The 15,298-nt window shown below is 54.4% G+C and overlaps 3 protein-coding genes across 9 annotated transcripts in view; 1 reads left to right on the top strand and 2 right to left on the bottom strand.

Moving 5' to 3' along the window:
• Positions 1-532: 532 nt before the first annotated feature.
• LOC131093496 (cytochrome b-c1 complex subunit 10) lies at positions 533-4,127 on the bottom strand. Its single transcript, XM_058040665.1, has 3 exons — positions 4,022-4,127; positions 2,749-2,883; positions 533-777 (listed from the first exon to the last, which is right to left on the bottom strand). Exons 1-2 carry the CDS (start codon positions 4,069-4,071, stop codon positions 2,763-2,765), a joined length of 171 nt encoding a protein of 56 aa, XP_057896648.1. The 5' UTR covers positions 4,072-4,127; the 3' UTR covers positions 533-777; positions 2,749-2,762.
• Positions 4,128-7,372: 3,245 nt separating this feature from the next.
• LOC131093491 (uncharacterized) lies at positions 7,373-10,580 on the top strand. Its single transcript, XM_058040657.1, has 2 exons — positions 7,373-8,177; positions 8,528-10,580. The coding sequence occupies exons 1-2, from the start codon at positions 7,904-7,906 to the stop codon at positions 9,391-9,393; spliced, it is 1,140 nt and encodes a 379-aa protein (XP_057896640.1). The 5' UTR covers positions 7,373-7,903; the 3' UTR covers positions 9,394-10,580.
• Positions 10,581-13,185: 2,605 nt separating this feature from the next.
• The window catches only part of TCF3 (transcription factor 3), a 77,935-nt gene continuing 75,822 nt past the window's right edge, over positions 13,186-15,298 (bottom strand). For all 7 annotated transcript variants that reach the window (XM_058040649.1, XM_058040648.1, XM_058040642.1 and 4 more), the window contains exons 19-20: positions 14,880-15,024; positions 13,186-13,982 (exon numbers count right to left, since the gene is read on the bottom strand). In XM_058040649.1, coding sequence (XP_057896632.1) covers positions 14,882-15,024 — 143 coding nt within the window. In that variant the 3' untranslated portion in view covers positions 13,186-13,982; positions 14,880-14,881. The remainder of the gene's footprint in view (positions 13,983-14,879; positions 15,025-15,298) is intronic.

Here is a 15,298-nt window from a genome sequence, read left to right on the forward strand (position 1 = left end):
ATTGATGTTAAAAACCCCAAATCCTTTCTTTAAACTACATTTTAGGAATCTGCTACCACGAAACTCTGCAGTATTGGCTGTGAAAAGTTAACTGCATCCATGAGGCCACAATGATCCAGGAATGATGAGCCAAAAATCAACACATCCCTAAGAGTAGCTCAAGAGCTGTAATTGATATAAATAAATCATCAAGCCCAGCATCCTAGCAGCTAGTGGTTGATTCCTGAGCAACCTGCACAGGAAAAGAGGCAAACATGTGGCAGACCTGCCTTAGGACACACAGTCCAAGAAGCTGAAGATGAAACACAGTGTCCAGAGCAGCTGTGGCTGCCCCTGGATCCCTGAAGTGTCCAAGGCCAGGCTGGACAAGGCTTGGAGCAACCTGGGATGGTGTCAGGTGTCCCAACCCAAACCCAAATCATTCCAGGATTCTGTAACCCAAAACCAAACCAGGAACCTGGTCTTAAGAATATGGACTAAGAAGGTAAGACACACACCCCCCACAAAATCCTAAAAAACCCAAGCCCCCAAAAATCATTCACTTGGTTTATTTTGTACATTGTACCCCTGGTTTATAAACTGCTCCCATCAGGGCAAGATGTGCTGGGAAAGTGCTCAGAGGAAGTGGTCAGTGAGGGTGAATTTGCTCACAGCTGTTCATGGGACAGACAGACACACAGACAGAGCACAGCTTGTTGCAGAATCTGTAGTGATTTCAGGGTCACCCCAGCAGGGTCTCAGGGACGGATGGCTCCAGACACTCTCCAGCAAAGAATCCTACAACAAACACAGAGCAGTGGTTAAGCAGAGCCTCCTGCACACAGCCACAGCAGGGAAACTGGGGTCTCCTCAAGCCAGGTCTCATCAGCTCATGGAGATCTGTTTCACACCCAAGATAGTTCAGCTGCCTTAGAAGGCATAAAATCAGCAGGATGGCTTTTGAGGTAGTGTTGGAAACAGAAAAAATTAACAAAAGGCAAAAATAACAAAACTTTACAGAGAAAAACCGAGCTAGGTGCAGGAGGTCCTTGCTCCTGGTAAAACACCTCACAAAAGCCATTAGTTTCTTTGTTCTCTTTCTAGTAAATTGCTCTAGTAATTAGCTTTTGTTCAATTAGCTATCCTTGAGTTTATGGTGAAATCTCCCAAGTTCTATGAGGTGTCTTTTCACCTAATTGAAGAGAAACTTCTAGGCTCTTTTTCTTTTTAAGGAGACAAAAGATAGTTTTGTCACTCTATCAACAAAGGGCACATTTCTATACAGCAGCCAACTGAGAGATTTCAGGATCCTCCAGCATCCAGGCAGAAGTTTCAGGTACAGGAGCTGATCCAGGTGTGGGTGGGCAGCACAGCCCACCACAGACACATCTCCTTTCTCAGCTTCTCTTCCCACAAAGTTCTTACTTCAAAATGGAAAACACAGGCTGTTGGCTCAGGAATAGAGCTGTGCTCCTACCACTGACAATTTTTAAGGAAGGAAAGGTAATTTAATTGCCACTACATAACTTGAGAGCTTTTCCAATTGAAAACTTTTTCTCCATCCAGGTTGGACAGGGCTTGGATGGTGGAAGGTGTCCCTGCCCATGGCAGGGGTGGCACTGAAGGGGCTTTGAGGACCCTTCCCACCCAAACCATTGGGTGATTTTATGGTTCCATGACTTAGCTGTAAACATCACAATGACCCACAATCCCTCCAGTTCAGCTGACTTCCAAAACAAGTTTCATCCCTCTCTTGGTCACAGAAGGATCCGTGCAATACAAAGTTTGCAAACAGTAAATTGTTTAAACTGCAACAACTATTGCTGAAAAAGGACTTAAAAAGTACTGTCTGTGCTTTCCAAACTGACTGACTTCCCTACAAAGCACTGTGTAGCTGGACAGAAATAGCTCACTTGCATTAATCAACATTTAGATGTAACTGTTATTCGGACCAGAAGAAACAAACCCTGAGGTGGACAGAGTTTGCTCTGGACTCAGAGTTTCTCCATTAGCATCCTTTAATTAATAGAAAAATCTTCCTGACTCCCTTCTATCTGCAGCAAGGAATAAAGAAAATCAAAGCCTGACTTCTAAAAAGAATATGCAGTTTGAGCCCCTACAGAAGGATTATACAATTGCTGCTCCAGCTTTAGGAATGGTCAAACTTTCAGAACATTCAGATCAGCACTTCTGGTATGCATTTAAAGAAGGAAAAGAACCAAAACCTGGAGAAAGCAAATCTCCCAATGAATTTATGAAATACAATAACCAGCAATTTACTTTTAATACCAGTTACAAGGAGCAGAGGAGAGTCTGAATTTGCATAGTCACAATACTAGCCCTGAGCTTGTAGCTCTTCTGCTCAGGAACAGAAGATAAGTCAAAACTTCCAAATTAGCTTGATTTGACCTCTTAAGAACTGCATTATGTTGTGGAAAACCTGCTGCTTGCAAAATAATCATTGAAAAACATATTCTAATGAATATTTCATCCTTTGGTGCTCTGTGAAGCTCCATTTAAAAAATAGAAAAAAAATTATTGTGCCCCAGGCAAAGAAGAAATATTCCACTGTCACACCAACACAGGGTTATTGTGTTCCAGGCTAGGCTGTCCTGGACAGGGCTTGCAGCAAGCTGGGATAGTGGAAGGTGTCCCTGCCATGGCAGGGGCTGAGCAGGGTGAGCTTGAAGGTCCTTCCAAGCTAAACTCATCTGGGATTCTGTGACTTTATAATTCTATTAAGCCAAGAGATGCACAAACAAAACTCACCATTAGGGGGAAGCTCAGTCTTCAGTTTTGTACTTGCCGCCGATGTAGGGAACGTACTGCAAGACCAGCTTCCAGTCAGTGGCCCAGATCACCCCAATGCCAGCCACACCACCCCATGTCGCTAGGGTGGGGGTCCTAAAGGAGAGACACACCCAGGGAAACAACAAATTACCACTGGGAAAGGCTTGGCAGATGCTCATGGCTGAGGTACCTGAGAAAGGCACTTCAATCAGGAAAAGAGCTTAGAATTCCAGAATATCCTGAGTGAGAAGGCATCCATAGGGATCATTGATCCCAACCCTGCCCAGCCACCCTAACAGCCCCACCCTGAGCAGCCCTGGGAGCTCCTGCAGCTCTGGCAGCCTTGGCACCATTCCCTGGGCAGCCTGGGCAGTGCCCAGCAGCCTCGGGGGGCAGAACCTTGCCCTGAGCTCCATGCCAAGGCCTGGCACAGCTGCAGCCCTTGCTGGGCTCCTGTCCCTGTGCCAGAGCAGAGCTCAGCCCCTGCCCCTGTGCCTGCCCTGGGGAGGAGCTGCAGCCCCCGAGGAGCCTCCCCTCAGTCTCCTGGGCTGCAGCTGAACGAGCCAAGTGCCCTCAGCTGCTCCTCAGCCCTTCCCCAGCTCCGTGTCCCTCCTCTGGGCACTCTCCAACAGCTTTGGCTCCTTCTGATCTCGTGGTGACCAAGCTGGACACAGAAATACTGAAACAACCTCAAAAACACGGAACAGCATTAGTCCTCAGGGCAGCCAAGATATTTGACAGGAAGAAGTTCATAGTCTTTCACTTAAAAAGACTACTGCACAGCGAAGAGAGGACACACTACCATACATGGCTGCCGCCACATCCCGTCGGTTCTGCCCCGTCCTCTTGCGTCCCACAGCCCTGCAAAGGGCACCCACGGCACTGCTGTATTACCGAACGTGGAACAGCCAGCGCCGGGTGGGCCGCAAGCCCTTCCCCGGCTCCTCGGGCCCTCAGCACGGCCCCAGCGCTGCTCCGCACCCCAGCACCATCCCCAGCGACCCTCAGAGAGCGGGGAGGGAACGGGGAGGCCTCGGGCAGGGGCCGGGATGCCCTTCAGGCTCCCTCAGGCTCCCACAGAGCGCGCTGCGAGCGCGGCCGTGCCTCGAGGACGCGGTGAGGGGAGCGCGGAGCCCCGGGCCGGGCGGACAGACCCGGGCAGGAGGAGCAGAGCCCGGCTCGGAGCGGACAGAGAGCCCCGGGTGGAAGCGGGCAGCCCCAGCGCGGCGTGGGCAGCCCGGCAGCTCCTCACCAGGTCCGCAGCAGCTCCGCGTAGCGCGGCCCCAGCAGCTGGTTCAACATGGCGATGGCGCCGCCTCACTCAAAGTGACCCCGAGCGGCGGCGGCGAGGCCGCTCCGAGCACGCGCGGGGCTGCAGCGGGGCGGGGCTGCGGCCGAACCGGCCCCGCGCAGGGCTGGGCGCGAACCTGAGGGGACGCGAGCTGTGCTGAGGGGACACGAGCAGCCCTGAGGGGACACGAGCCACTCTGAGGGGACACGGGCCGCCCTGAGGGGACACGGGCCACTCTGAGGGGACACGGGCCACTCTGAGGGGATACGGGCCACCCTGAGGGAACATGGGCTACCCTGCGGGGACAAGGGTCCTAAGGGGACACAAACCATCCTGATGGGACACGAGGCACCCTGAAGGGACATGGGCCATCCTGAGGTGACACAAGGCATCCTGAGGGGACATGGTCCACCCTGAAGGGGACACGGGCACTAAGGAAACACCAGCCCAGGGGACGCCAGCCCAGATGGGGCACGGGGCTTGATGGGACACGAGCCCTGAGAGGACGGGCTTGTCTCTGTGCTGGAGGGGGACGTGAGCCCTGAGGGGACACAGCTTGAGGGGACGGGAAGATGGACAGGTGGGATGGATGGATGGATGGATGGATGGATGGATGGATGGATGGATGGATGGACAGGTGGAACACGTGGACAGGGGCAGGGCCAGAGGTGATCACCTGCAGCTTCAACTGCACCTCGTGGCTCTGTGGACAGGTGGGATAGAGATTGACAGGTGAGACGGAGATGGATGGACATGTGGGATGGATGGCCAGGCTGTCCTCACACCGAACAGGGCACACGAACCCTGAAGGGATGGTCTATCCCCATGCTGGGGAGGGACAAGAGCCCTGACACTGGCCCTGAGTGGACATGAGCCCTGAGGGGACACGAGCCGAGGGGACGGGCTGTCCCCACAGTGGAGGGAGGACAGCAGCTGCCCTAGGGAAACTGGCTGCCCCTGCACTGCACAGGGGACATGAGGCCTGTCTTCACAACAGAGAGGGGACACGAGCCCTGAGGGCACAGGATGTCCCCAGGCTGGAGAGGGGACATGGGCCCTGAGGGGTGGCAGTGTCCCCACACTGTCCCTTCCCATCCTCTTGTGCTGGAGGGAAATGCCTCCTACCCAGAGTGGTGTCCCCAGAGCCCATCAGTGCCCCTGCAAACCCTCTGTTTGCGTCATGGCTGCTCACTCTCCCCCAACAGGAGAGGGAGTTTCCAGCTAGGTTTTTCAGGACAGCATCATAAAATCACCATCAATTCCATAATATTCCCCAGGCTCTGCTCAGAGCTGCTCAGCCTCTTGTGAACATGCAGGAGGAACTCTGGAACAGACACTCTAGAGCAGCTGTGGCTGCCCCTGGGTCCCTGGAAGTGTCCAAGTGGACCAGGCTTGGAGCAGCCTGGGATGGTGGAAGGGTTCCCTGCCCATGGGATGAGCTTTAAGATCCCTTAGAACCCAAACCATTCTGTGTCGCAGACATTTCTTCACAGAAATCCTTTCCTTTGGATTTCTGTGTCTTCTGGAGGTCAGAGGCCTCCGAAGACAAGGTAAACAATTATTATCAGATGCTGGGGAATGCAACAGGGCACCTATTTTGATTGGTGATTGGTTCATGTTCTATGTTTATAATTAAGGGCCAATCACCAGTGCAAGCCAGGGGACTGAGTCCTTGGCCACAGCTTTGTTATGGATTCTTTCTATCTATTCCTAGCTAGCCTGGCTGCTCTGCAAACCTCTCTCTATAGTCTTATTAGTATAGATATAATGTATTATATATAATATCTTAATAAATCAGCCTTCTGATTCAAGAAACAAGATTCACCGTCTCTCTCTCACCAGCTGCGACCCACTCAGGCGCAGTAATAATTCTGTGATCCTGTGATTGTGTGGCGGTGCAAACATGACATGACATTTGCCACAGGATCTGGTAGCCTCATCCCAGCTCATCTCCAGGGAGGGAGTGCTGGCAGGAGCTCACTTGGTGGCCACTGCTCTGCTCTTGGGAAGCTGTATGCTCTCAGCAGCTCCTCTGTGCTGCTCCTTGCTCCTGTCCTCACCAGCTCTCCCAGCCCAAAGCCTGCTCTGGGCACTGGGACTCGCCTGCTTTGTGCTCCACCTTGTGCATTTGTTGAGCATCCACGTTCCAGGCTGCTCCCAAGCACACACTCCTCCCTAGCCTGGATCTGAGCTGTAAACAGCTGGCACAGGCTGCCTGGGGCAGTGGTGGAGTCACCATCCCTATAAACATTAAAAAAATGCATGGATGTGGCTCTTGAGGACATTTTTAGTGGTGGACATGGCAGTGCTGCTGGCTTAATGGTTGGACTGGGTGATCCTCAAAGTCTTTCTCAATTTTAATGATTCTGTGGTTTACGATGCAGCCTAAGGAAGGAATGTCACTCCACGCACCCGGAGCAGCTCGGGAAGGGCAGAGCTGCCTCAGTGCTGAGAGAAGGCACCCAAGGCTAAGGGAGATTCAAGCAGCCACTGCCAGAGCCACTTCTCAGCCTGGACTGTTCTGCTCTGGGGCAGCACAGTGAGAGCACAGGCAGCAAACCTGGGCAAGGAAGGTGCTCCCAGGCAGAGGCCTCGGCTGTGGAAGTGTCCAAGGCCAGGTTGGATGGAGCTTGTGGTCCAGTGGAAGGTGTCCCCACTTGTGGAATGAGATGGGCTTTGTGATCCTTTCAGCCCAAATCAATCTGTAACTGTGTGACAGTCCTGGGGGACCTTGGAGCCTGAGGGGCAGGAGAATGGAGCCAGGTGGGGTTGGGCTGTGCTCCCAGGGAGCAAAGAACAGGACAGGAGGAAATGGCCCCAGGGTGTGCAGGGAAGGTTTAGGTTGGATATTAGGAATAATTTCTTCCCAAAGAGGGGTGCCAGGTACTGGCACAGGCTGAAGGGTGAAATCACCATCCCTGCAAGTGTTCAAACAATGATGGGGTGCTTGGGTTAGTGCTGAACTGACTGTTGATGATCTGAAAGGTCTTTTCACTCTTAACTCTGATTTGATGAATTTCTCCCATCCAGTCTGTGCTGGGCTCCTGGCTGGTCTGGGGGTGTTTAACTGGATTTAAGTGGATTTTCTGTGGGTGCTCCCCAGGGGCAGAGGCAAGGAAACAACAGCGATGCAGGGGGGAGGATCCACACCCAGAGCAAGTGTCTGAAAACCTGTCTGGTGTTTTCTTTTGTTTTTTTTTTTTGTTTTTTAGTACAAGGCAAAGCCTTTATTCCAACTTTTCATTCCTAGGGATAGAACATCTAAAGGACACACATGGGGATAAAAAAAGTAATATTGTTATAAAATGTCACATTTATTGCTACATTACTGTTATATACAGGACAGTTCTCAAAATCTACTTTAAAAAAGTTAGGATTATTTAAAAATTCCAAATAATCCAGCCAGCTGTTTTGACACTTGTATAAAATTATTTAAAAAAATGAAAACAATTCATATCTTGAGGCACTCAGAAACACAATTTCATCCCCCAATTGTGATTCATTTCAAAGAGCAACGCATTTCCCACCCCCAAATACTTTATTTTTTTTTTTTTTTTTTTTGCTGGGTTAGGCATATATATATATATATTTACTATATATATAGTTCAAAACTATAATGTGTATCTGATTTAAGAACAAGGATTTCAGCCACTTAAGTACATCTGGATTTACAGGTAGGCAGCATAAACATCAAAAGCAAGGACCATTTTTTATTTTAAAGGCCAAAAAACCAAAAAACAACCCATAACTTTCTACAGGGTTAAAAATAAACAACTTCCGCAGGCATCTCCCATCTGCTCTCCCACCCCCCATTCCTACAAAAATATAAAGAACATCCCAGGAATGCTTTGTTTCCCCGGAGAGCTGGAGCCCTCTGCAGCCAACAGGTCACTCCCAGCTGGGACCCTCCCTGTCCTGCCTCTGTCCCCTCTGTCCCCTCTGCTGGCACAGAGCAGCGGCTGCTGCGGGGCTCCCACAGCTCCTTCCTGCCCAGTGCCTGCATGGTACAAGGTTTGCTCAAAGCTGGTGGCTTTGGTGGCTTGGGAAGATGTGGCCCTGGCAAGGGGGACTGTGGTGTCCCCAGCTCGCTGCCTCCAGGAGCTCCACGGCTCCCTGGGTACAGCCCAGGGGTGCAGGCACAGCCCAGGGGTGCAGGGCACACCCCAGGGATGGAGAGCACAGCCCAGGGGTGCAGGCACCGCCCAGGGGTGGAGAGCACAACCCAGGGTGCAGGGCACAGCCCAGGGGCGCAGGGCACCACCCAGGAGTGCAGGGCACAGCCCAGGGGTGCAGGCACAGCCCAGGGGTGCAGAGCACTGCCCAGGGGTGCAGGCACAGCCCAGGGTGCAGGGCACAGCCCAGGGGTGCAGGCACAGCCCAGGGGTGCAGGCACAGCCCAGGGTGCAGGGCACACCCCAGGGATGGAGAGCACAGCCCAGGGGTGCAGGGCACCACCCAGGGGTGCAGGCACAGCCCAGGGGTGCAGGGCACACCCCAGGGATGGAGAGCACAGCCCAGGGGTGCAGGGCACAGCCCAGGGGTGCAGGCACAGCCCAGGGGTGCAGGGCACCACCCAGGGGTGCAGGCACAGCCCAGGGGTGCAGGCACAGCCCAGGGATGGAGAGCACAGCCCAGGGGTGCAGGGCACAGCCCAGGGGTGCAGGCACAGCCCAGGAGTGCAGGCACAGCCCAGGGGTGCAGGGCACAGCCCAGGGGTGCAGGGCACTGCCCAGGGATGGAGAGCACCACCCAGGGGTGCAGGGCACCACCCAGGGGTGCTGTTTGCCCAAAGGCCTCGGTGCCAGGACACCCCTTTGGAAGCAGAAACCCCTCTGCTCTCCCAGGCTGGTGCTGCAGATGTCCCAGGTGAGCGTTACAGCCTCGCCCTCCAGCACAGCATGGGCTTGGCTGGGCCAGGGTGGGAATGGGGAGCCCTGAGCAGCAGGAGGGGTACAAAGCCAGGGGAACACAGACACCCATGTGGACACCACGACAGGAGTGCCCTTGGCCCGGAGCTGGGCTGCAGATGGACACACAAGGTTTGGCAGAAGGTCACGAGGAGCCTGCACCACCCTCCTAAGCAGAGCCCCCTCCCCATGGGAGTCCTGCAGGCCAAGGCACAGCAGTGCTGGCTCCCCCAAAGGGCTGAATTGTCCTGGAAATCAAAGTACAGAGCACCCCAAGGGCAGGGAGAGGCAGCTGTGCTGTGGGACACTGGCAGCACCCACCCCAGGGCTGGCATGGGCTGCCCCTCTGCAAAGGGAAACAGCTCAGAGATGCTGGCTGGAGAGACTGGGGGGCATGGGAGGAAGGAAAGCCCCCCTGCAGGCTGAAGGAAGAGCAGCCCCAGCCCAGCCTGAGGCTCAGGTGCTGGGACAGGGCAGTCTGGGCAGCAGCTAGGTGGAACAGAGCTTCTCCTGTCAGGGGGCTGGGCATGAGGGACGCTGGCAGAGCCCCACCAGCATGGAGCAGAAGGCACAGGAGGATGAAGGGTGCGTGGAGGAGCCCCAGGACCAGGCCCTGCCCCCTCCAGCTCAGTGCTCAGTATGAGCTGGGTGCTCCCACAGTCTCATCTGCCCCCTCCCAGCTCCAGAGCACAGGTCTCAAAATGCTTTTGGAGCTGCCAGGAATGAAGCTGGAGCCTGAGGGCAGCAGGGAGCAGGACTCACGGACAAGAGCAGAGAGAACGGGCTGGGCTGGGATCTGCAGAGCCCCGGGAGAGGGGAGAGGGATAAGATTTGCATAGGATTTTTAACAGGGCAAAGACCTTGTGCAAGCTCGGGGTACAGAAATCAGGCCTTGCTATTGCTGGTGTTGGGCAGGAATGGGGGAGTCCAGTGGGCAGGGCTTGCTCTGGGCTAGCCAGCACTGCACGTGGGGGCTGGAGGCTCTTCTGGCCCAGCTTTGCTTCACCTCCCAGAGCCCAGGGGTGGAACTGGAGCTGGCCCAGCTCCCCACTACAGCACAGCAGGGCCTGCAAGAAGAACTCAGGTTCCACTGGCCACAAAGTTGGCAGCAAAGCTCAAGGGCTGCAGGGGATTGGGGGTTTCCAAAGTCCTGTTTCTCCATCCCCCACAACTGGAACCACCCAGCAAGGGCCCAAAGGCTCTGCTGGCTTCAGTGGGGACACTGGTGACACACAAAGGACCTTGGGGAGCAGTTTCTGCCCTGACTCTGGAATTACAGCTTGAGTCCATCCTTCCTGCAGCCCAGCTCTGGGGTAGCTGTGGGAGCAGGGGAGCAGGGAGCCCCCTGGGGCTGTGAGGGGATCTGAGGGGTCAGGGCAGGGGTGAGTGCCACACAGCTGGAATTCTGCTCCCTGGGCTGTGAGCAGCCACCACTGCCTGAGCACCAACCCATGGGAGGCTGCAGCTGCTTTGCTCGGGGGAAAAAGCACGTGAAAAGGGAGAAAACACAACAATCTGCAATTTTGCTGTTCACAGACTGGATTCCAGATGCTCCCCAGTCCTGTGGCATGCACAGCTCGTGTGCAGGGAGGCAGGGGCTGGCTGACAGGGGCACTGGAAATGTCCCATGGCAGTGCCCCAGTTCTGCTGCTTCCCTGAGGCAGCCTGGGCACAGAGGAACCAGAAGCTGCACAGAAGGGAAGGCAGCCCCCATGTGATAAAGGAAGCTTGGGGGGGCTCAGTGGCCCCCAAAGAGGAGGGCAAAGTGGCCCCAGGAGCAGCCATGCAAGCAAAGGCTGAGAGAGGAAGGAGGAAATGGAATAAATGGCACCATAGAGCATGTCACCCCCTGTGACACCTCTCCTGGCAGCACCACTGCTGTGGGGACACACAGACAGGCACAGGAGCAGGTCTGGGCATCTCTAACACCCCGAGTGGAATGGAGCAGAGCTCTGGGCTGGGGAGGGTGCAGACCTGGCCCTCACTGACCACAACACCTAAAGACAAGAGTTTCATTGCTACAGGGTGACATTTCAGGGCTGGGCTGGTGGGATTTTGGGGACAGCACCTGGCAGTGGTTGTTTTTAGAAAAGCCACTTTCCCTGGCAGGTTACAGGCACCATGTTCACACTGAGCCAAACACACTGGCAAGACAAAGGAATTTTTCCTTGCTGCTCTTCCCAATTGTTCCCTGAGCACCTGAAAGCAGAGATGCCACTGAGGCCACACTGGGCTGGCACACACAGCTGTCACCCTGTGCCATCGAGGCAGCAGTGCCACCCCCTACATTGTGCTTTTGAGATGATCTCTCCAAGCCCTGGCTCTGAGGGCTTGTGCTCAAGGATCTTCACTCAGGCCTTGCCATGGAAGGATGTTGGCTGGATTTGCTGTCAAAGGAACATTTTAAACCATTAAATTCAGCTGAAAAGCCCCATTTTTGTTGCAATGCCTGGGGATTCAGGGATGGTGAGAAAGGCTCTGGCTCATCGGGATTCCTCCTTGGCCTGCAGGACTCGGAGGGGATAAAGAAGTTCAGCAAATTTGTGAACAACTCATAAATCTTCTCAGGTTTCCAATTTTGTTGAATTGATGGATTTTTCTTGACTAGTCCCTTTAAGTCCAGTTGTCCATTACTGCCACCTCCAATTCTTGGGGCAAAATCAAAGGCATTGTGAACCACTTTACAATATTTTTTTTTGTAGGGTTTCAAGCTTTCCAGGGCTGGGACACTGCTCCATCCCTCCTGGCCCTGGGACCCCTGAGCAGTGGGTTCTTTGCAGCCCCAGCACTGTCACCAGTGGAGCAGGAACTCATGGATGAAACAAAGCAGCTGCTGAGCCCTCCAGCTTGCACTCCAGAGCATGAATGGGAGTCAGGGCTGTCACACAGGGAGAAAACCTCATCCATGTCCCTGCCCACTGCTGCAGCACCCAGAAGAGCCCCAGGAGGGAGGTGCTGTAACCTGTGGAGCTGATTAGGCTGAAATCAGCCTAGAAGCACCTGGGTTATGGAACCACTGAGTTTCCTGCCCTTCCCAGGGACAGAGCTGGGGCTGCTGAGGTCTCACCATGCAAAGGAATGGTGGGAGCACCCAAAAGCTTCAGAGGGATGGCTGGATGGTGGGGCAGGGCCAGGGGCAGCAGGGACAGCCCCATCCTGCCCTGGCACTTGGAGTGGCTCAGTTGGAGCTGCCACAGGGCTGAGGCCACAGTGCCCAGGTGTGGGTGGGAAACAAGCACTGCCCTGAGCACCTCCAGCAGGGTTTGCCAGAGCACAAAGCACGTGGAGGAGCACCAGGTTATGCCAAGAGCCTGGAGTTCCTGGGAAGTGCCACAGGAGCACGTCCTGTGTGCCAGTCCCTCCTTTCCCCGTGCCAAAGCTACACAGCTTCCCCAGGAGCCCAGGCTGGAGCAGCACAGGGAGAGATGGAGCCTGCAGGGGAGAGGGGAGCTCCCCACATCCCCCAGAGCAGCAGCCATGTCTGCCTGACTGGGCCCTGCAGAGCTGGGAAGAACCAGGCACAAAACGTTTCCCAAGGGGAAGGAGAGGGAAGAAACAAGAGTAAATTCTTGGTGGATGTTTTTCCAGCACCTCTTTGTTTGCTCCACACCTCCAGGGCACCCAGAGGGGCTGCCAGGGATCCTCCTCCTGCTGGGGACACCAGAGTGGTCTGGAGTGACTGGGAATCCCTTGGAGTGAAGGGACAGCTGGCCCAGCCTGGCTGCTGGAGCACAGGGACAGGAGCTCCTGCTGCCCTCCTCCTCCTGTGCAGGTGAGGCGGCCACTCCCAGCCCGAGGCTGGGCTGAGCTCAGGCTGCCTCCAGGGATGCTGGGGAGATGTGACAGCAGGTGACAGCGGGGTGTGAGGCCACCCCTCCTCCCGAGCCAGCACTTTGCATTTCCCATGGCTCCAGTGCCAGAAGGGATCCTGCAGCTCCTCAGGGCTTTGCCAAGGCTGGAGTGGCCGGGTCTCTGCTCCTTCCCTGCCTGCAGCACCCTCTGCTGCTGCTGCTGCTCCTGGCCCCGTGTCCCACAGCTGCTCCGGCTGCCTCTGCCTCTTCCCAGTGCTGCAGCTTTGTTCACTCGGTCTTTGTTCAGTGCTGCTCCTGGAAGTGCCTCTGGCAGCTCTGGCCCACGGAACAGGCGCTTCCCTGTGCATCCCTCGCTGCTCTGCTCACCTGGCAGTGCCTCAGTCCCTTTGTTCTCCTCCTTGGTCACATCCTCTGCCCCGGGGGCATCTCCAGAACAAAGCAACCGTGCCGAGCGCCTCAGTCACTGCCCGGGGAGGGAGCACTGCTGCCACTCGTGCTGTTTAACCTCCTTTTCCCAAATCAGAAGTGGCCGAAGAAAAGAGACGGTGAATTCAGCACATGAGTTTGTTTGTTGTCATGGAAGGTACAAGCCAGGCAAGGAAGAACATTCCCTCACTGTGGCTACATTCGCTTTTAGTGGCTTTCCGAGCCGAATCTGAGAATTCCTCTCTTTATATCCAGTCTCTCTTAATACAATTTTAATATTCTGGTTGATCCTAAAGATGCAACGTTAACTATAGAAACAGCAGCAGAAAAGCGGAGGGTACAAGACATGTTTTTATACAAAAAAAAAAATTTTTTTTTCGTTGCTTACAAAACATATGCAAAAGAAGCTAAAAAAACCAAAAGGCATTGCTATTTGTTCTACATAAAAAATCTCATAACTAATGTTCTTTTTTTTTAAAAAAGAAATATCAAGCTTAGGCACAATTTTGCTGCTGGCTGCTTGTGAACAAGCCAAGAGAACACGCCACCCCCTCCTAACTGAGTGATATGTATTGACTGTTCTGCACTTTATACTTAAGGCAATTTTTTGTTTCCGTTTTGTTTCTGACAAAGTGTTTTTTCCACTCCTTACGTCACGCCAGGATCCGGCTGCGTGTGTCAGTATGAGCAGTACTACAGTTCATGGGTCAACAGGGCTGCAGGTCACACCAAGGGTTTTCTTCCTACACACCTCCGTATCCAGAGGAACAAAATGATCTACAAATAAAATAAAATAAAATAAAATAAAATTAAAAAAGAAAAGTTTGAAGTGATAGAAGCTACATGAGAATACAACTGTGCTGCTTGCACAGGGGGCCCCAAGGCTGTCAGTCCCTGCAGGGCTGCAGCTGAGCTGTGCCTTTGTTTTGGTCAGGCTGTCCCCAGGCACTCAGTGGGACACCAAGGGACTGTGTGCTCTCCATGCACGGCATGGGATCAGCTCCTGACAGCCACTCCTGGATCTGCTCAATCCCCCACCCACCACCTCTGCGCTGCTCACGTGCTCCAGGGGCCCTTAAAAGCAGGAACAGCCCATGGGAGCCTGTGCCTGCCACAGCCTCACCAAGGGATTTGCACCTTCTCTGTCTCCCTTGGCATTTCTGGGACCTGCTCATTCCCTCTCATAGAGCCACAAGGAAAAGGAATTGTTGGTTTCCAGTGGCCAAGTGGGGCAGAACTGGGAGGTGCAGAGCAGAGCTGAGCCCACAGAGAGCTCCAAACCCCCATCCCAACTATGGGGCTGCACTCTTCTGTGGGCCAGAGGCTCTGGGTGTCCATGGGGCACGTGACACACAGAGAGAGAAAATCATGGAATGGGTGGGTTAGGCTGGAAGGGACCTTAAAGTTCATCTTATTCCATGGGCAGGGACACCTCTACCATCTCAGGTTGCTCCAAGCCCCTCCAGCCTGGCCTTGGACACTTCAGGGATGGGGCAGGCACAGCTGCTCTGGGCACCCTGTGCCAGGCCTGGCACACATGCAGGTCATTGGTTTCAGGGAAATGAAGCAAGGCTGTGGCTGCTGCTGAGGGAGGGGGGCTGACCAGCCTGAGCAGGGCACGGGCACAGGGCTGGAGCCACACTGAGATGTGGGATCAGAGGTGGGGACCAGTACCTTTACATGTGTCCAACAGGGTTGTGACCATCTCCTAGACCAGGATGGGAAGCTGACAGTGTCATCTGGGGGTCTCCTACCACTCCGGACACCTTCTCCTCCTCCCGACGCTTCAAGCAGGCGGCTTTTGGGTTCAGATTGCGCTCTGTGCCCAAAACAGCAAGGGAGGGGAGCAACCTCAGTCTGGGCACCAGCATCACCCTGGCAGCAGCACCCCAGAGGGACAGAGGGGACCATGCCAGGCAGGCCTGTGTGAGGAGATGAGCTCCTGCAGTGCTCACTGCTGCCCCAGTCCCTGCAGGATCCTGCCAGGCCCCTGCTCAAGCAGAACCCCAGGCCCAGCTGCACCCCCACTTCAACATGGAATTGTGAAATGGTTTGGGTTGGAAGGAATATTAAAGTCCATCTTGTTCCATCAA

This window comes from Melospiza georgiana, chromosome 26 (assembly GCF_028018845.1).
Source record: "Melospiza georgiana isolate bMelGeo1 chromosome 26, bMelGeo1.pri, whole genome shotgun sequence".
NCBI lineage: Eukaryota > Metazoa > Chordata > Aves > Passeriformes > Passerellidae > Melospiza > Melospiza georgiana.

Excerpts from the sequence above, each read along its gene's own strand:
- LOC131093496 (XM_058040665.1), bottom strand. The coding sequence starts at position 4,071 with ATGTTGAACCAGCTGCTGGGGCCGCGCTACGCGGAGCTGCTGCGGACC. Across the intron at positions 2,884-4,021 it reads GCGGAGCTGCTGCGGACCTG|GACCCCCACCCTAGCGACAT; the intron begins GTGAGGAGCTGC and ends TCTCTCCTTTAG.
- LOC131093491 (XM_058040657.1), top strand. The coding sequence starts at position 7,904 with ATGCTTTGTTTCCCCGGAGAGCTGGAGCCCTCTGCAGCCAACAGGTCA. Across the intron at positions 8,178-8,527 it reads GGAGCTCCACGGCTCCCTGG|GCACAGCCCAGGGGTGCAGG; the intron begins GTACAGCCCAGG and ends CCAGGGGTGCAG.